Source organism: Carassius gibelio, chromosome B17, assembly GCF_023724105.1.
Source record: "Carassius gibelio isolate Cgi1373 ecotype wild population from Czech Republic chromosome B17, carGib1.2-hapl.c, whole genome shotgun sequence".
In the NCBI taxonomy this organism is placed as follows: domain Eukaryota; kingdom Metazoa; phylum Chordata; class Actinopteri; order Cypriniformes; family Cyprinidae; genus Carassius; species Carassius gibelio.
In genome coordinates, this window is record NC_068412.1 from 1,264,056 (window position 1) to 1,285,858 (window position 21,803).

The 21,803-nt window shown below is 37.0% G+C and overlaps 2 protein-coding genes across 2 annotated transcripts in view; one reads left to right on the forward strand and one right to left on the reverse strand.

Annotated features, from left to right (window-relative positions):
* LOC127975855 (uncharacterized) overlaps positions 1–21,803 on the reverse strand; it is a 1,007,983-nt gene that overhangs the window by 148,989 nt on the left and 837,191 nt on the right. The gene's annotated exons all lie outside the window — the stretch shown is intronic.
* LOC127975856 (potassium channel subfamily K member 16-like) lies at positions 1,410–4,344 on the forward strand. Its single transcript, XM_052579875.1, has 5 exons — positions 1,410–1,670; positions 2,100–2,214; positions 2,319–2,485; positions 2,649–2,817; positions 3,971–4,344. Exons 1-5 carry the CDS (start codon positions 1,437–1,439, stop codon positions 4,165–4,167), a joined length of 882 nt encoding a protein of 293 aa, XP_052435835.1. The 5' UTR covers positions 1,410–1,436; the 3' UTR covers positions 4,168–4,344.

The following is a 21,803-nucleotide window of genomic DNA, read 5'->3' on the forward strand; positions in this document are numbered from 1 at the left end:
TCCACTTGCCATTGTGAATTATTATTACCTCGCTAGTGAGAAATGTCATGTGTATTTACTTTCGGAAAATCGTCTGTCATGTTGTTGTTTTTGGTAGTCCTGCAATTTCAGTTATTACAGCTTTACTATGCGAAGTGATATAGAATTTTAATGTGGTCAGGAGAGCTGCCTGGAATTACATTCGACGTGCGTTTCCCAGAAAATAATTGCACTTATTAAACAAATGTTAATAATTTTTGCTAAAAATTGAAATTTCTTTGCTCAAAAGTCTTAAGACTAAGATCTGCTCATTTTTGTTTTATGATGCACTGTTTTGCATGACTATGAATAGATTTGCTTGAGCAATGAGATTTTGAGCAGTAATTTGCATAAGGGAGCAACACTTTCTTTTATCAGATTGAACAGGCATAAACTGGCCTTTCTTTGCTTTCTTTATCCATGCAATCAGTACGGTACAGATAACGTGTATAATTATTATAAGACCATAAAAGTATTATATAAAATAACATGGTTATTTATAATGTTGTTTTAATCTAACGTTTTAGATTTAAGATTTAAGACTTTATAATGTAAAATCATGACCAGTCATTTCCAAGTTTTAGACAAATGAATAAAACATAATTTTATTAACAAGCTTGGCACTGAATATATTAGTAAATGTTAATTGATAATAAATAATAATATATTTCAGTATATACAGGCAATAAGTCACTCATCTTAAATATCTTTCAAACTGCATTAAAATTAGTAGCAAAATTATTGGAGATGAATAGTTAGCAGCCAACCGTCTCTTGACTATCCATTTGGATAGTCAAGAAAAATAAAAATAAAAACTATACAATTGCTACATTATTTTATTATTTATTGATTGAGATTATATATGAGGTTTTTTTTATTTTCTTTTTTTTAATTGTAAATGGTATATTTTATTGATTGTATATCTAATATTAAAACACATATTACAAATGTTTATCCTAACATACATCTATTTTATGCACACATCTTGTTACATTTATTTTAACTTGCACCCATGAATGTATAGTTAGAATAAACGTAACTATAATAAAAGTTATAGTTAATAAATGTTTAACCAGAGTATATTGACATTTTAAAGTAATTGATTTATGTAAGTAATAATAATAACAATTATAGTATTTAAGTGGAAAAGATAAGTTTTTATACAAGAACATGAAACCATTGGCAAAGAGCACTGACTTGAGCTTCTAACCACTTCATTCCCCCTCTTTAACTCCTAACTCACTGTGTCTTCTGCTCTTCTTAAATCAACATTTGCATGCCAGGTCATAAGGTCTGATTCTGGCATTCATTACACAGGGGAGTGATTTGACTGTCACATAAACAGAGTAAATCCACACCCAGTAGCACGATCCTGCAGCTGCATCGGTAGACAGGTGAGCCAGGTTACCAAAGGAACCATGCTTCCCATTTCTTCTGGAAAGTTATGCCAATTTCTCTGCGTGTCTCGGTTCCCTTCTATCCTGTTCCTTGGAATAATTTATGTAGCCTATGTCCTTGTTGGAGGGCTGATTTTCTGGAAACTAGAAGGATGGTATGTTTTGCAACAGACTGATCTCCTTAAAGAGAAAAGAATGAAACTACTTGAGAACTACCCATGTGTGGGTCAGAATGGGATCCGAGAACTAGCACAGGTAAGACTGGAGAGTAGATTTAGCACACATCTATCTATCTATCTATCTATCTCTCTATCTATCTATATATCTATCTATCTATCTATCTGTGAAGCCATTTTCATTCATTTATATAAACTGATTTTGGTAAAAAACTAATACAATTAAAACAATATATTATATATTATAATTAAATTTAATTTTACATAGAATTATCTTTGTCTATAGAATGGTCTATTGTTGAAATTATTGACATCATTATTTTAGCTCTTTTTTAAATGAAATGGCCTTTTTCTGCTCAAGTAGATAATAATAATAATTACAATAAAACTTGACAAAAGAATTTTAAAAGAGAACAACTGTTATATGTCATTTACATGTGCACACTGTTTTTATTTCATTTCATGCATTACAAATAGGACTTTATTGATTGTTATTACTGTTTTAAAGATGATAAAAGCTGCTTCCTTGAGTGGCTTGAGTCCAGACAGCAATGACACTGCAGATGGCTTCTGGAAATTTACCAGCTCATCTGTGTTTGCGGCAACTGTGGTCACAACTATTGGTGAGGGATGGAACTCTTAACTCATTGAACTTGACAGTCCAATGTTATTGTGTGGCATCTATACAGATGGGTAGATATTATATAGAGTTTTCATCTTTTTACAGGCTATGGGAATATAATTCCAATGACGGCAGCTGGTCAAATCTTCTGTGTGTTGTTTGCACTTTTTGGCATTCCCCTGAATGTAGTGGTCTTAAATAGAGTCGGAAAATACATGCTGGCCATTGAAAGGAATTTTTGTGATTTTCTGGAGAAAAAAATTGATAGAGGGGTGAGAATTAAACCTATTTTACAGTAATCAATAAAGATGATGTGTGGGTTTGAATGAATGAATGAATGAATGCATGAATGTGATCAGCAATAAAACTATGAATTAGTATGCTTTACCATTATGTGCATACACACTGTACACATGATTCTATTCCTTCTGACAGAAATGTGTACGAATATCCATTCACAGCATATCATTTGTGAGCTCAGCATTTCTGTACTTTGTGGTTCCTATGCTGCTTTTTAAAGAGTATGAGGGATGGAGTTACGCTGAAGCCATTTATTACTGCTTCATAACACTCAGCACTGTTGGATTCGGAGATTATGTTGCAGGTAGGAATCTACACATACAAAGATGAGCAAACTATTTATACTTTAACTTTTATACGTCACTATTTTTTATTGTCATCATGTACCTTTATAATGATGCTTATGTGTTCACACCCTGGTTATTAGATATGGACTATTTAGCTGTGTATGTGTGTATTAATTACATAGTCTAATTACAAGTCTTCTTTGTTTTACCTTTAATCCTCTGAGGTTCTTCACATTTTGTAATTATTCTTTTATGTAGTTATTCTAGTAAGGAAGTGACATCACAGCTTGGGTTGTGTGTCATTCAAAATTTATTTGGAATTTTCCTGAATTTGAATACTGAATTGAGATAGCAAGTAAGATGCAGAATTGTAATTAAAATGTAACATGTATTTAAGCCAGTAGAAATACATTTGTATTGATGTTGTATGCATAGCATTTAATAATATATTTAACACACTAAATGTAATAATATATATAGTTTTTTTACAAGATATGGTGAAACACCCAGAAAATCTTCAAAACAGAGCTAAATAAATAAAAATAATACTCATTTACTTACATATGCATTAAGGGTATAATGAGAGTGCAAATAGTCATATTGTAATAGGCATACAGTAAATAGGCATACTGAGTCAAAAGTGTTGTAGTCATTATTTGTTTTCATGCAAAACTTATGTTGGATCAATCAAATTCCCTTGTTGTGTCACACTATGCTTCTGGAAGAAACACGGTGCCGAGGATAATCCAAATAGTCTTTATTAATCCAACACAGGAGTAAATCCAACAGGGTGAACTGGGGTAAGACACACATATGGAACTGGTAACTGGTATACCTGACAAAAGTGAACAGAAAGGACATGGGCTTATAAAAAGGCAGGTTAATGGGGAACACAGGTGTATGGAATCAACAAACAATCAGACTAAACAAGGACAGGAAACAGACCAAATAAGGCAAAACAGGAACTGAAACATATGACAAAACAGGTCCAATCCTGACATGTTGTGTGTTGCAATACATTAATTAACATTGACTAATAGAGTGTAAAGTGTTACCAGTAAATGTATGATCTTGAAATTACATTACATCCATTTCCAAATCCAATTTGATTCAAATTATATCAACCCAACCCTGATAATTATTTCTTTACATCACTGTTTTCTCTGCCAGACCGAAACCCAGCGATACACTACCCTGAGTGGTACGGTTGTCTGATAGCAGCCTGGATATTCTTTGGCCTGGCTTGGCTCGCTCTTCTGATCAATCACTCCATTGATTTACTGGAGAGTGTGAATGTTTACATGAGAGGAAGACAGAATGCACAAACACAAGTGGAGGAGTCCAAAGAACAGCCAGAAAAGGACTGAAAGGGGAAGAAAAATGAAACATGAAAAAAATAATTTTACAGTTGTACGACAAAACAGGAGGGTGTTTGGTGTATGAATAATGCTGTATCTACTTATCATTAAACAATATATGGTTAATCATTAAGCTAAATACTCAATGTTTAAAGTATCCTTCAAATTAATCAATAAAATGTAAACAAGTTGCTTCTAAAAACTGAGTTAAATGTTTTTATTATGTTTTGATTTGACAATAATGACATTTGAGCATCACTTGTCCCACTGGCAATGTTTGGCTTGAAAATCTTTCTCCATTCACTTAAAAATAATTTATGTCACACTACTAATCACCAGGCATGTTACACTCACAACAGTGAAGGAATTCATTTAAGTTTATTTATTTATTTATTATTATTATTATTATTATTATTATTATTATTATTATTAACACCATTATTTCATACATTGGTAATATTACATATTTTCAGATCTTTCTTAATCAATATATTTCAGTGATATCAAACTAGAACACCAGTGAATAATTTTGATGGTATCTTTGTTTGAGTGTGAGTTATACACATATAGTGACTTTAAGGGAAGGTCTGTTTTTAAGGGATTTTCTGATTCCAGAAAGAAGACAATTGATTGCTTACCTATTGATATGCACTCTAACATCTGCTGGGTTGAAAACAACCCAATTTGGGTTATTTTGGCAACCCAGTGTTGGGTCAAAAAGGGACGAACCCAACGTTGGGTTATTTTAACCCAGCCAGTTGGGTTAGGGTTGCTTTTTTTGTGGTTTAAAATTACTACATTGCAGGGTTTCAAACACCAGGGTTTTTTATCACTTTATTTCAGAAGGAAATCGACTGTATTTAGAAAATGTTCAATTTCATTTTGCATGTAATGCTTGATAAGGCAGCGTTTATGAGTTCAGCGCCGCTTTGCAGCCGTTACCGGAGATTCTCCTGCTGGCAGAAAATAAACTTGCGTAGTGCCGCCACTAATTGAGTGTAAGGCTGTGGGAAACACTTTATTGCTAGGCTAAAATTATGAACCCAAACTGAGCATTAAACCTACAAATCTTGTTCATTTTAAAAATCACTTTTACACACAAATAATAACTATCAAAAGATTAATATTTAATAAAAACAAAAGAAAAGTCAAAAAGTTTCATGCATGTAAGAAGAAATGCAAGAAAAGTATGGCATTAACAGCTATAGAGTTCATAAATAAAGCACTGAACATTTGTTGAATATAACTTTAAGATCAAATTGGACTTTGTTAAATTGTATATATATTGTATAAAAATATACGAAAACACTTTTATACAAATGTACAATGTAAATGTACAATTAGTTCTTTACCTACTATTCTAGCTTGAAAATAAACCACAACATTAACACTGATATTATAACATTTAACAGACATGTGTGAAAGAATGTGAGCATGTGTATAAATGACATTACAAACTCCATTTCTACTAAACACAGACCATGCATTTAACATTGTTTTTACAAATTATACAATTACAGTTCGTTTCATGTTCCATGAATACAGATCATGCATCACTGTCAACTTTCATGATCTCTTTAGCATAATTGATGAAGAATCCCCATCCAGCACATTAAAACCACTGGTTCATCAGTTTAGGGGAAAGGAAATTTTCCTCTTTGAACAACATTCATCCAAGTCACCGCCTGCTCTTCGTCAGTGGCCTAAAAAGAGAAACACATTTGAAAAAAGAAAACATTTAATCAAACTATTCATTTTCAGATAGAGGTGTTTCACATCTCTAAGGATAAGTAAATAATCTGTTTTAAAGTTTCAACACTTTGTGTTGTTGTTTAATGTCTCTGTCTACCACAGCGCTCTTGAAGGCTATAATTGCAGCACTTGTGTGAGGGCATGTAATATTGTTTGAATAAATATATTGCTTTCAGAAAGCTACTTTACTGAAACATTAAAACAGACATGACATTCACATACCTCACAAATGTTCATGTACGTGGAGTGCTGCTCTTCAAAGAGTTAGTTCACCAAAAAATTTAAATGGTCATAATTTACTCTCTTCGTGGTGCTCATTTTTGGAACACAAATAAATATATTTAATATTGCCTTACAACAACTGATAACTGATAATATGAAATTATGAATTTGAATTGCCTTAAAGCTGAGTAAACTGCCTCCTCACACGAGCAGGCTTCTGTGTACTTAACTCCAAAGTTAGCTTAAGTTCTGCAAAGAAAAAAGGGACATCAATGGTTTCAATAAAATATGAACATATAATCATACTGTTGTTGCATCAAAATGTGAATAAAACAGGCAGAACATAACAGAAAGATTAAAAAAAATAACTTGCATCATTCTCAAAAGAATGAAGTTATCTTGTCTCTGGATTAAACATATACAAAAACAAACATTATGTTAGTCTTAGTAAAACAAAAGATAACTTGATAGAATTCTGAAGTTTACTCACCTTAAACCCATCTTTCCCTCTCTACTGAAGAAGTTGAGAACACCTCCTCCTCCTCACACAAGTAGGCTTCTGTGTACTTAACTCCAAAGTTATCTTGAGTTCTGCAAAAAAAAAAAAAAGAAAAAAAAAAAAAAAACATTGTCTGGATGTTTTATGTCTTATTGAGGTCTATAATGATAAATATAAATTTCATCCTATGTTTCCTATGTTCTCTAATTATATAAAACTATACTGTCAGTGCACCATAGTTATGCAAATGAAGTAGATCACCTCGTTTATTTCAATTTACAAGGATGAAAACTTCTCGAAAAAAACTATTATGCTTATAATCCTGTTGCTCCATCTAGTGGACAACATTAATGTCACAGCCTCCATCTTTTAGTTAAAATGGCTGATTAGCATCCCAAATATTATAAATTCATAAACATAAGCATGTTTGCTCAGAAGACTTTGTTCTCACTGCCATTTAATGTTGAAAATCGAATGTCTAATGAATATATAATATAAATACAACTTTATTTCTGTTAAAATTACACTCTTTTAGGTTGAGATCACAAGGAAACAAAAAAGAAATGTCATTCATTCAAAGATCATGCATAGCCTCTTAGTGTTTCCGTACTTTTTGTAGCATCCAAGCAAAATGAACAATAATGTGCTGTACTTCACTTCAACACCAACTTAACCGCTAAACAGAAGTTATCAAACATAAAATAGACTATATTATGCAGTAATTATGCACTACTGCCACTTTTTGGGAAATAATAACTAAATAAAAGTTATAACCTATTACAAATACATCTACTGTAATGGAAACATTACATTTCGTTAAGGGCAACGTACAAAAGAGATGACGTATATATCAGGTGTCATTAAGGGGATGTACACTGAGACGACCGCTGTGTTCGAAATTGACTACTTGCTTACTGCATACTGCCCAGTACACAGTGTATACTGCCTTCTATTTTTTAAAGAATACTTTGTGAAACTGTATACAATAAACAATAAAAGTTTCAGAGTAGCATGCTCAAGTGTTGTCACATGACAAAACATTAATTCAGCAAAGTTGCTGAGGTTGTTACCTCACAAAGAAATGTACTTACCATGCTTTTTACAAAGGATTCATTAAGGATTCATTCTAGTAAACAATGATATATTGCCTATATTGGGGAGGGATGGAGGGACAGGTCCATGTGGAAGATGAGGGGCTGGGACCGGGGCCTAACTCGAAAAACAGGAGCCCACCAGGGCGGAGTAGAGGACCACCACAACCAAGAAGATGGGACAGAAGCCCACCAGGACAGAGCAGAGGACCACCACAGCCGAGAAGACGGGACAGAAGCCCACCAGGGTGGAGCAGAGGAGCACCACAGCCGAGAAGACGGGACAGAAGCCCACCAGGGTGAAGCAAAGGACCAACATAGCTGAGCAGATGGGACAGAAGCCCACCAAGGCAGTGCAGAGGACCACCACAGCCGAGCAGATGGGACAGAGGACCACCACAGCGGCACAGGAGAGCAAGTCTACTCAGGTGGGACTGAAACAGAGAACATAAACATGTTTATAGGCAAGCCTCCATTACACCTACTCACCCATTTTCGCATCTTTCTCGCACTAATCACAATACATTAAATGACCGCTCGTATCCCTCCGGAGCGCAAGCCCAAGCCTGGCCCGAGCCCGCGTAAGATGATATAAATTAAGCCCGAACCCGTCGGGTCCCATCGGGTTCGGGCAAAGATCTTCAGCTCTAACCCAGTTGCCATGCTGCGATGGGTCTGTTGCCGGAATCGAACAATGTACAGGACTCCCTGAGCTAGATGCATCCAATGCCGTATCTAGAGCCCTCACATTCTTACTGTCCTCAATTAAAGTTTGGATGCGTGTCTCTAATTCTGAAATCTTTTCTGTCAGCCTAACTATTCACCCTGCATTTATCACATGTGAATCCCTCGTCGCCAACGGAGACAAGGGATTCTATACATGTGGCAAGCGGTCCAAATAACAATAGCAGCAGAAGCCATTACTCACCGTTCTTGATGAAAGATTCTTACCACAGTTGTTAGATGAATTTGTGGAAAACCGGAGCGAGAGAGTAGCAAGAGAGAGGATAGGAGAAAGAAAAGAAAACAGCGATAGGCACAAATGGAAACACAAATGACAAGCTACTGAATGCTAATGCAATGCAGGTGCATTGTACTCTCAGATTTAGAATAAAAGCTAACAATCAAATTAATCAGACTAGATTGATAGATAATATCAGAAATATGGTGGGAATTAAGTTATATTTTATCACTTTAAACAACAGAGAGTGATAGTAAGAAAGAGATTCTACAGAAAAACAAAGCTACACGGAGCTACGATCACAAAAGAGCAGCAAAGGAAGCAGAAATAACACTGTCCAACAGCAACACCTGCAGGTATAGTAGTAGTAGTATGTTAGTATGGCATTTCTAACACAGCACACGTATATATATCAGGCATCATGTAAGGCGACGTACATTGAGACAACATATATTTCAGGCGTTGTGTCATAAGGTACTTGTAAGGTGACAGACCTAGTTCAGACATACTTAGTATACGTACAATTTTTGATTCATTTCTTACATACACTGCTGTCATGTCGATGCCTATGATTGGTTCCAACAGTGATGTCACCGCAGGTCTGTCGTCTGCCTACACTATCAATCCCATTCAAAAATTGACATGGACAGACAGCGACGGAAGGAAAGACTCCTCCTTCTCCTGCTAAATATTTGATGTGTCAGATTGCTCGCCATATGTGTATGAGTGAAGACAGCATCTTTGATAAGCTGTTCATGTTTGTACATTCAGTTTTAGGATCTCTCACTAAAGAACTTAAATTTTATTACGTTCAGGGGGCGGTGTGATTACTCGAATTGTGCTACAAAATTGGCGAGCCAGCCCAGGAGAATTAACTGTGCACATGAGGGAGATGAAGACACACATGAGAGATGTAGATGTGCATGCAGAGCACGTGAGAAGAGATAGCATGGAAATCACACACACACACACAAAATGGAGCTGGAAAGAATGCAAGACCGGCTGAGTGAGGCTCTGCTAAGCCTGCATATCGAACAGCTGAGGGAGGTGTGCAGTTTCTTGAAAATCCTTGTGTCTCCAGATAAGAAAAAGCACACGTTAATTTCCTTTATGAGACATCTGACAATGTAATTGAGTCAGAGGAAAAAGAGGTGGCAGAGCAGCACCTAAAAAATCTACTGGAGCAAATAATGCAATTAAAACAGAGGGATCACGTTTCAGAAGCCAGTTCAAAAAACACAGCAGAGACATGTGAACTCAAAAAATTGCAAAAACAATATTTAGAGCTTCAGCTGAGTTTCAGATATTCACTCAAGCTTTAGTTGACCAAATTAACAGACGGAGTGATAAAAAAAAAAAAAAAATAGTAAATAAACTGCCTGAGTTTAAAATAAGGAGGGAATTTAAAACATGTGGTCAGATAGGGGAAAGAGGCCAAAAGGAGAAACTTTCATATACCAATTTAATGCACCAAATTGATATGGGGCTCAGCAAGAGATATAATGAGTCTGAAGTGATTGGTACTGTGGTAAAAGCTACTAGCCTTGGCCTCAGCTTACGCCACATGCTGGAGATAAAAAAGTTACCTCCCCCTTCCCCAGCAGAAAACATAAAGGGGCATTTTAACGTTAAATTTCAACTTAAACCCTACCTGGATGTCCTGCAGATAACTAATGATGTGCTCATAGAAAGGATGAACAAAGCAGCTAGTGCTGAGTATGAAAGACAAGTAAAGTTAAAGAAAAACAGCACTAAAGTCACCAAAGTCAATGAAAAAGAAACTGAAGTAGCCATCCCTCAGAAAAACAGTGGAATAGGAGGGACACACACTGAGGTCCCAGAGGCCCAAAGCCAAGTTGTTAAGAGTAGAGTTTGTAAACTAACAGCTAGTAACCAGAAAGAAACTGAACTATTTGAAGTAGTGAAACTAAAGAAGGAAATGAGGAAAGCTTTTTACAGTCAGAAAGAGCCATCAACTTATTCAAAATGGAAGATGAAAAGATAGTGGAGATAATAATGTTGGAGATCAGTGTGTACATTGCTTTAAGTGTGTACAGCCAGGCCATCTCTCTAAAGGCTGTAGACGACAAAGAGAGTAGACAGAAATAATGGCTCAAGTGGACATAGCCACCCAAACCATGTCACATCACTCATTAGCACTCATTAGCTTGTCATTAGCATTTTTGCTGTTTTCTTTTGTCCTCTCTCTTGCTAAATATAGATTAAAGACCCATCTCTTTAACCTGGCTTACACATAACACACTAATATGCTTCTAATATCCAAATCCATTAAAGGATTTTTAAGCTGCATTAATTAGGTAAACTGGAACCGGGAACACTTCTCATAACACCTGATGTACTTGCTACATCATTAGAAGAATGGCATCTACACCAATATTACTCTGTTTCTCTCTTATTCCGAGGTCACCGTAGCCACCAGATCCAGTCTGCATCAAAGTCAGAGGGTCATTGTAGTCACCCAGATCCAGTACGTATCCAGCCCAGATGGTGGATCAGCACCTAGAAAGGGCCTCTACAGCCCTGAATGACAGCGGAGATCAGTATAACTAGAGGCCCAGATACAGATCCCCTGTAAAGACCTTGTCTCTGATGACCACTGGGACAAGACCACAGGAAACAGATGATTCTTCTGCACAATGTGAATTTGCTGCATCCTGGAATTGGCCCCCCGACTGAGCCTGGTTTCTCCCAAGGTTTTTCCTCCATTCTGTAACCGTTGGAGTTTTTGTTCCTTGCCACTGTCGCCTCTGGCTTGCTTAGTTGGGGTCACTTCATTTACAGCGATATCATTGACTTGATTGTAAATGATTGCAGAGATACTATTTAAACTGAACTGAGATGATGACATCACTGAATTCAATGATGAACAGCCGTTAACTGTCATTTTGCATTATTGACACACTGTTTTCTTAATTAATGTTGTTCAGTCGCTTTGACGCAATGTTTTTTTTTTTTTTTTTTTTTTTTAAGCACTAAATAAAGGTGACTTGACTTGACTTGAAATTAAGGTCAGGAAATAAGCAGTAAAGTTGAGACACATAGAAGTGTGGAGGGACAAAATTTAAATTTTAATATTCGCATTGATAATGAAAACTATGCATTGGGATCAGCATTCATAGACATTCTGAATTCTATAGGGGTTGGACAACACGTCTCAGGACGTACTCATTGACAAAATCATACTCTAGATTTGATACTGTCACATGGAATTTATGTTGAAATTATTTATGTTAAAATTATGCAGCGATGATATCTCAGATCATTATTTAGTTTTGTGCAAACTTCTTATAGCTAAAACTGTAAATTCTACTTCTTGTTACAAGTATGGTAGAACTTCTAAGGTTACGTATGTATCCATGGTTCCTCGAGGGAATAAGACGCTGCGCAGGAGAACGATTTAAGGGAACGCTTCCAGCGTGACATCTCTGAATCACATGTGTTATCAGTCCAACTGATGGGTGAGACATCATAGGCGGGTGACGTTAGAGACCAGGAAGCTTAAAAGCACGAGCGGTGAAGCATTTTGCCTCACAGAGTGAAGCAAGCGCTGGCCAGAGATGCCGGAAGTGTGGCACTGTGACGGTGACTGTGTCTCATTCCCTCAAGGAACCATGGTTACATACGTAACCTTAGCGTTCCTCTTCTCCAGCTGTGTCGAAGAACATTTTGTGGAACGAGAATGTCCATGCCGTCAGACTTTCAAATCTCTGCCTAGTGTGGAAGAGCACAGCTAAAGCAAGAGAAGGAGACAGTTTCAATCCCATCCAATGTAACCCATCCAATGGCCAAGCTTCAGAAGGAGTGAGTCTTGACCCCCAAGAGAGGGGAGATCAGAGAACTCGAGGCTTAGGATAGCATCCTGATCACCACTTAGCATAAGCTTCTTCTGGCCGGAGTCCTCAGCCTCAGAGCACCAGAGAGGAATTATGTAACCAGAGGGTGTCTGCCCATTGACTGGCCACCGAGAGGGGTGTGGTAGGCCGCCATGGTCACCATGTAGACCTTTAGGGTGGAATGGGTCAAACCTGCGGAAAGAAGGGCCTGCAGGAACTCCAGAACTGTACCAACTGGGCAGTTAACTGGGTTGACCTAAAGCCTCCAAGCTCCATGCTGGGGCTCACCCTCTGCCTGAGATTAGAGATCTCTCCTGACAGGAACCTCCCATGGAGTGCAGTCAAAAAGATTAAAAATTAGGCCCAAGAACCATACCCGGCCCGGCCAGAACGGGGCTACTCCCAGGAGCAGAGCAATCTGGGAAAAAATTTACAGATGAAACCTCGGCCACGTCTGTACCATGGCATCCAGCCCCAGTGGAGCCGGATGAGTCAGAGGGAGCCAGAGGGGACAGGAATGTGGAATGCTCTCAGCGAGAGGAGTTCACCCTGGGATCACACAAGGTTCTGGTTCACTAGTTTGTATAAACGGCGTGAGCGCAGAGCTCCTTTGTGCTTGATGTAAGAGACCACTGCTGTGTTGTCGGTGCGCAGCAACACATAGTGACCTCTTAGGTCTGGGTGAAAGTAATGTAGTGCTCAAAGCACTGCCAGCATCCTCAGGCATATGATATGCCATGTCAGAGGGCGGCCACTCCACAGATCGCAGATAGGGTGGCCACTCATGACCGCACCCCAGCTGGTGAGGGATGCATCCGTCACTAGCATTACGCGGCAACAAGGAGCTCCCAGCACTGGGCCTTGAGACAAATACCAGAGGTTTTCTTCACATGTCCAAGGCATGTAGGCACCACTGAATGACCTTTAGCATGCAAAGTGGGTTACCGCTCAGGGAGTACCCCTTGGTCTTGAGCCACCACCGTAGCGGTCTCATGTACAGCAGGCCAATAGTATTAATGTTGGACGCAGCCACCATCAGACCAAGAAATCTCAGAGACAGCTTGACAGTGAGTGACTGGCCTTCTCTCACTCACGCAACTGCAGTGAGGATCGACTTGATCTGAGCAGATGACATATATGCCTGCATCGTGGTCGAATCCCACACCATGCCCAGATAAGTGGTTCTCTGTATTGGCAGGGAAAACACACAGCCTGAGCGCTGCCTGCTCTCACCCAAGACCTCTCTTGATTGAAGCTTTGACAAATGGAGCTTATCAGTTAAAAAACGACACTAAATAAGACTCACAAACAGATAGCAACTGACACACACACGCACACACACAGAGTGCTTGCTGAGGACAGAAGGCTTAATGCCGGCTTCGCCGTTCGTGCTTTTAAACTTCCTGGTCTTTAATCTCAACCACCTATCGCCCATCCAGTGGACTGAGGCGTTCCCCAAAACATTCTATGACGCAGCATGAAGAGGAACCACCAATTTTTCCACAAAAGACTGCTTTGTAAGTAATCTTCCTGATGTATCCCAATTCCTTATCCAAAACCTCAGAACAACTTGATGATGTATCAAACTATGTACTCTCTCTTTTCCAGCATTTTAAATCAAGTTTCTACTTTACGCTTAAGTAAGGTTACGGAAAACAGTCTAAAACCATGGTATAATGAGCATACTTGAACCCTAAAGAGAGCAACCCGAAAAATGTACTGTAGCTCAGCTGGAGGAAAACAAAACTACAGGTATTTCGTATTGCTTGGCGGGAAACTAACCTATCCTACAGAAAAGCATTAGAAACTGCTAGATCCGATTACTTTTCTTCTCTTTTAGAAGAAAACAAACATAACCCCAGGTATTTATTCAACATAGTGGCTAAATTAACGAAAAATAAAGCATCAACAAGTGTTGACATTTCCGAACATCACACAGTAATGACTTTTGCTTCTAAAATCGATACTATTAGAGATAAAATTGTAACCATGCATGAACAGTTCCACTCATTCTCTGTTATAGAAGATAAATAATTGTATAAACTTGTTAAATCATCTAAACCAAACCTATTCCATCTAAGCTCCTAAAAGAGGTGCTTCAAGAAGTCATAGATCCTTTTCTGACTATTATTAGTTCCTCATTGTCATTAGGATATGTCCCCAAAACCTTCAAACTGGCTGTTATTAAGCCTCTCATCAAAAAACCACAACTTCACTGCAAAGAACTAGTTAATTATAGACCCATCTCGAATCTCCCTTTTCTGTCCAAGACACTAGAAAAAGTAGTATCCTCACAATTATATTCCTTCTTAGAGAAAAATGGTACCTGTGAGGATTTTCAGTCATGGTTTAGACCGTATCATAGTACTGAGACTGCTCTCCTTAAAGTTACAAATGACCTGCTCTTATCATCTGATCGTGGTTGTATCTCTCTTAGTTCTATTGGATCTTAGTGCTGCATTTGACACTATTGACCACAACATTATTTTCCTTGAACTTGAACACTTTGTTGACATTGATGGAAGTGCTTTAGCACGGTTTAAATCGTAATAATGACTTCTGGAAGCACCTCTTTCAGGAGCTTAGATGGTACATGGTCTACATGGTACAAGGCTGAATGGTTACAATTGTATATCTAATAGTATCGATTTTAGAAGTAAAGTAGTTCATAAAGTCATTACTGCTGTGGAAAATGTCAACACTTGTTGAGGCTTTATTTTCCTTAATTTAGCAAATGTATTGAATACATACCTGGGGTTATGTTTGTTTTCTTCTAAATTCTAGCAGTTTTCAATGCTTTTCTGTAGGATAGGTTACTTTCCCTCCAAGCAATAGGAAATACCTCTAGTTTTGTTTTCCTCCAGCTGCACTCCATTTTTCGGGCTGCTCTCTTTAGGTAGATAATGCTCATTATACCATGGTGTCAGACTGGTTTCCTTAACCTTCCTTAAGCGTAAAGGAGCAACTGTATTTAAAATGCTAGAAAAGAGAGAGTCCATTGTTTTTGTTACATCATCAAGTTGTTCTGAGGTTTTGGATATGCTAAGGAATTTGGATACATCAGGAAGATAACTTACAAAGTATTTTGTGGTAGAAGTGATGGTTCTACCATACTTGTAACAAGAAGTAGAATTTACAATTTTGGCTATATGAAGTTTGCACAAAACTAAATAATGATCTGAGATATCATCACTTGGCTGCATAATTTCAACACCATCAACATCAATTCCATGTGAAAGTATTAAATCTAGAGTATGATTTTGACAATGAGTAGGTCCTGAAAAGTGTTGTCTAACCCCAATAGAGTTCAGAAAGTCTATAAATGCTGATCCCAATGCATCTTTTTCATTATCAACATGGAAATTAAAATCACCAACTATTAAAACTTTATCTGCAGCCAGAACTAACTCAGATGTAAAATCAGCAAACTCTTTAATAAAGTCTGTATGGTGCCCTGTTGGCCTGTATACAGTAGCCAGTACAAACATCACAGGGGATTTATCATTAACATTTGTTTCTCTGGATAATGTTATATGAAGCACCATTACTTCAATCGAGTTATACTTGAAGCCTACCCTCTGAGAAATCCTGAAAACGTTGTTATAAATTGAAGCAACACCTCCCCCTTCGTCTTTTGGATACGGCTCATGTTTATAACAGTAATCTTGGGGGGTGGACTCATTTAAAATAATGTAATTATCAGGTTTTAGCCAGGTTTCTGTCAAACAGAGCACATCTAGATTATGATCAGTGATCATATTATTTACAAAAAGTGTTTTCGTAGAAAGGGATCTGATATTCAATAAGCCAAGCTTTATCATGTGTTTATCCGTATTGCATCTGTTTTTTGTTTGTTGAACCTCAATTAAATTGTCAATCTTAAATTCGTTTGGACGTTTTTTTTTTGTTTTGTTTTTTTTCTAGTTCGGGGAACAGACACAGTCTCTATAGTGTGATATCTAGGTGGAAGAGTCTCTATGTGCTGAGAATTAACTGACCTCTGTGGCGTGAGGCAGCTAGCAGATATAAATATAGGACAACTTTGAAGAAAGGTTTTGATCCACTTCAAATGTTGACTACTGTATATCGCAATATAGTTTATTAGTTATTAGAACTTAATTTCAAAGGAAGTTGTCTTAACCCCTTTGCGTGCAAACATCGCTGACGGCCCCAGTTTATTATCGTTTCACTTTCACAGCACATTAAACATCACTGTCTTACTTCATCTGGACAAACTGTGCATCAATGGAAAGTTTAAAGACTCAAGCTTCGATATTTGACCAATATTTTGATAAAACATTGTTGCAGTGACAGATATTTAGTGATTTATGTCAGGAGTGCAAAATAATAAATCCGTATTATGCCACATTTTGAATAGAAATTCACAACTCACTCATATTCATTCACGTCAAGAGCGGTTTATTTGTGTTCACATAGACTCACTGAACAGCGTCAATAAGGATTTACAGACCAAAGATGCATATCTGCGGAGATATATGGATATATTTACTGATGTTTACTTCATATTTCTTCAGACAGAATCGTCATTTCTATTCATTTTCCACGGATTTACGCGATCAGATGATAAACAGCCTCTCCCAGCGATCTGTGTGTGCGTGCAGTAGTCACAGCTCGTGCGGTGTGTGACTCAGACTCTGATTGGGTCTTTCAAACGTCAATCTTAGTTTCATATCTGGACACCGCCCCATCGTGTCACATGCTTCCTGCACACTTCCTGGTAGTTATCTGGCCGAAACAACACTGAAACACCTCTGTACACACAAAATATCCGAATAATAAACCCGCGATTACGATAGTAAAGCTTGGTATGAGAATTTCTTGAGATCTGGGGCGTTTTTATAAAAAAAATCGAAAATGTACATCGGAAATGCTAACTTGTGCAGCGATGAAAAAGGCTACAAAAAACATATTTTTACAACAGTAAACGACCAAATTCCACCCCTGATCGCTAAAGGAAGTTATTATAAACACTCGATCGGGGTTTAAAGTGAGTTTTGAGTAAAAGTGTACTAATAATTTCATAAATTGTCAGATGTAGCTTGATGCTAACGTTAGCACCAATGCTACTAATAGCAGGTGCTTTTCTTCTTCATAATGCATTTTTGTCTCAATAATTCACGTAAGGTCGTAAGAAAATGTTTTGTTGTATTTTTATAGTAAGACTTTTGATAAATAAGGGCTAAATGCAAAGAGAGACTGAAGTGAGATCGCTGCTTTGTTGCTTTGTAAAGCCTGAAAAACCACAATCAAGGCTAATAAAGGTGGAATAAAAACAAAAGAATAATGATAAAAGAATAATGCGGATAATGTGTCATACTTGGCGGAGGTGTGAAAGAACCGTTTGGTGAGAACAATACAATCATGAAACGGGCAGTTTTCACAGCCAAACACACATATAAAACACACATCAGTGTTTACATGTGAGATCTTACAGAGATGACAAGGGCCATAAATCAATCTGATTAGCCTTCTCTAAAAACACACATGACATGGCCTTAGAAAATATTTCATAAAATTCACAGTTTTACAGATTCGATTATGAAATTTTTTATGAATTCTTGGAAGACTTGTGGCCTTAGCTACACTGTGTTTTCAAACTCATTTCCTACATCAACATTTTTTTAAATACATTTAAAACATATGTTTTTAATATTTTTATTTTTGTTCTTATGTTTGAGCTTATATATCTCTATTATCATAACAGTCTGAGTGATTCTGATTCCTGAACAGTAAACTTTAAAGTGTCAGCTTTGTGAACATATGTTGAATATGTATCTAGTCAGAAAGAATCATGAGCAGAAACCTTTTTATTTTGGGTATGTAATTTCGGTCTCCATGCCAAAAAAGGGGGGTTACTAGTAAGGGGTTAACTCAAAAAAAAAAAAAAAAAAAATAAATAAATAATAAAATAATGCAAACTGTTGCATCAGTTTTATTTTGTTTCGTCTAAACAATATTTTTTAGACTATTAAATATAAATTCTCACATAATGTAGCCTATTAATTACCAATATACTGAACAACCTCTTTATGCTTTTCTAATTCCCAAACAGAGTTCAGACATCAGTAAACTATCCGTCTATGAACATGTTTTATAGGCTGTTTTAGATTTGGGAAATACACAATGCGCTACAGAAATGATAAAAAACACCACAGTTTTTGGAGACATTATAACAATTTTTTTTTGTTTTGCCTATTTACAATGCACACACCAGAAGCAACAAACAGACAGAAATTACTTGTAACATTATAGCATTAAGTGTACAATAAATGTATTTGTTCATCCGCAGGACAGATCACCTATTGACCCTAAGAAAAATTATTTAAAAATAATCTTACTACTAATAAATTGCTCCCATTACATAACTGGAACGTTAACATGACCTCGTCCTGTCAGCAGCAGAGTTGAGGCGGCTGGTTAGAGAGGTTGGACCCGAAGGTCGCAGGTTCGAATCTTGGTGCTAGCAAGAGTCGTAGGTGGGGGAGGGAGTTAATGAACATCACCCTCTTCCACTCTCAATACCCATGGCTGAAGTGCTCTTGAGCAAGTCCCTGAACCCCCAGTTGCTCCCTGGGCGCTGGATATATAGCTGCCCACTGCTCCAGGTGTGTGTTCACTTCTCCCATTGGATGGGATAAATGCAGAGCATCAATTCTGAGTATGGGTTACCATACTTAGCAAATGTCCCTACTTTCACTTTCACAGCAAACACAGACAACCAACCCAGCCGGCATTTCAACGTTGAAACAACGTCAGGTACCATGGTTGAATCAACGTTGAAAAACCTTTCGATTTTGCAAATTGGATCAACGTTGAAATCACGACGTTGATTCACCGTTGAAATCGTGACGTTGATGTACGGTTGAAATCCCGACGTTGAATCAACGTTGAATAACCTTTCGATTTTGCAAATTGGATCAACGTTGAAATCACGACGTGGATTCACCGTTGAAATCGCGACGCTGTTTCACCGTCTTACCTGCATTATGGGTGAATTAGGGTCGTGCTGCAGCCCTGGGATGAAAGCTGAATGAGGTGTTGATTTTGAAAAGTTAATCAGCGTTGATAACACGACGTTGTTTCCCCGTCGTACCTCGTATATAAATACACCTAGATCCTAGTTGGCATTTAGATCAACATGGTACAGGCAAGGCTAAAAATCTAATGACTGGCAGCAATGGCTTTACAAACAACTTCAATAAACTACCACATGCTCAAAATTGTCAAACAGCAGTTAAATTTTGGAAACATACTGTATAAAACAGATGAAAATAATCCCACACTTTATTATGCAGAGTATGCATGGAGGTAATGCTAAAAACATGTAGTAGAACAATCCAAATACAATAATATTTAAAGGTTTTTGTAAAATAATTCGGCACAAAAATGCATATTTTTTTCAGCACTTACAAGACAAACCCTTGTACCTTTATGACTGAAACCAGTGGATCTTTTATTTTGGTGGAAACCTACAGTTTCTGTCAAAAACATGTTTTAGTAATGTGTCTCATTACAAGAGTTGTGTACATTTGTGCAGTGAAAATGTGTTGAACAGTTCGAGAAGGGAACCTTCCACCAGTTGATTTCTAATGGGAACCCCCCCGGACTGTGTCTTCTTTACCGTGGGGAATGCAGAATGAGATTTCTACCGCAGGGCACTCTAAAATGTTAGAACCAGCAGCCTTAGTGTATACAGTGTGGTTGTGCTTCGGGTGATCCTTGAAAGTGTCCCAGCGCTAGGTCCTTTCTGACGCCGTCCCCTCCACTCTCTCCCACTTGTGCACTTTCTGTACCGTCCTGTATAAACATTTACATTTAATCATTTAACAGACGCTTTTATCCAAAGCGACTTACAAATGAGAAGAACAGAAGCAGTCAGGTGTACAAGCGAACAACAACAGTATACAAGTGCCATGACAAGTCTCAGTTAGTCTAGTACAGAACGCATAGCCAGGTTTTTTTTTTTTTTTTTTTTTTTTAATATGAAAGACAAGAAAAGAAGGAAAAGTGCTAGCATTAGTTGGTTAAGTTCCGGAGAAAAAGATGAGTCTTAAGATGTTTCTTGAAAATGAGTAAAGACTCAGCAGTTCGGATTGAGATTGGGAGGTGATTCCACCAGCTGGACACAGTCGAGGAAAAGGTTCTTGAGAGTGATTTTGAACCTCTTTGGGATGGCACCACAAGGCGTCGTTCACTTGCATAGGGCAAACTTCTGGAGGGAACATAAGATTTAACCAGTTTGTTTAGGTATGTCCACAATGTTTCACAATAACTTTGATATTGTGAAATATATTTAACTGAAAACTGAATGCAAAATAAATCACACAATATTTTCACTTTACAGTTCAGTAACAGTGAGGTTGGAAACAAAGTGGACAACACTATTCATTAAACACTTATTTAATGTATTCAGATGAAAATTTACAATATTAACAAATTATTCACAAGCAGTGTTTTCAGAGCCCCCAGTTACACTGTTTTAATCAAAACACTAGTAATACAGTGTAGTAAAACAAATAAAATCTAATTCAGTAAATTTTTAATAAACTAAGTACAATCAAAACCTATCACAAAAGCTCAAAGCATCTCTAGCAGAAGTGACAGTGCAATGTAGCAGATGAAAAATTTCTTACCAATGTTTCAAGAACAAGCTGGATCCTGGATGACTCTACAAGGGGAAAGAAGAAATGGTTTACTGAAAAGTTCTTAAAAAGCAGGATTTCATATTATACCATTTCTTTAAACCACTGGTTCTCAAACTTTTTACACCAAGTACCACTTCAGAAAATATTTGTTATTAAATATTAAGTTGCACCATAATGACCAACATTACATTTCAGCAGCGTAGTAGACCAAACTATTCAGCTACAGGTCTACAGTTAAAAAATGAGGCAGTTTTATTCTAATAAGAATATTTATTGTTGTCAGACACTTTACCATGTTTGAACATTAACACTACAACTGTGCTTACATACACAGGTAAATAAAAAAAAAAAGTTTAAATTAAAATGTAATTTTAAATGTAATTATGTAACAAAAGTTACAAAACTGTACTGTACTTTAACTGTAACATACTTAAATGTGCAAAAAAAAAAACTTACTCAAAGATTAAGTTAAAATGTATTAACATTAATTAGTTTAATTTAGTGATTCACCTGCATAACAACTAGAGGGGGCCTGACACTTTGAGAACCATGGCTTTAAACAATCCTTTTATTTATTTATTCATTTTCATTATATTATAT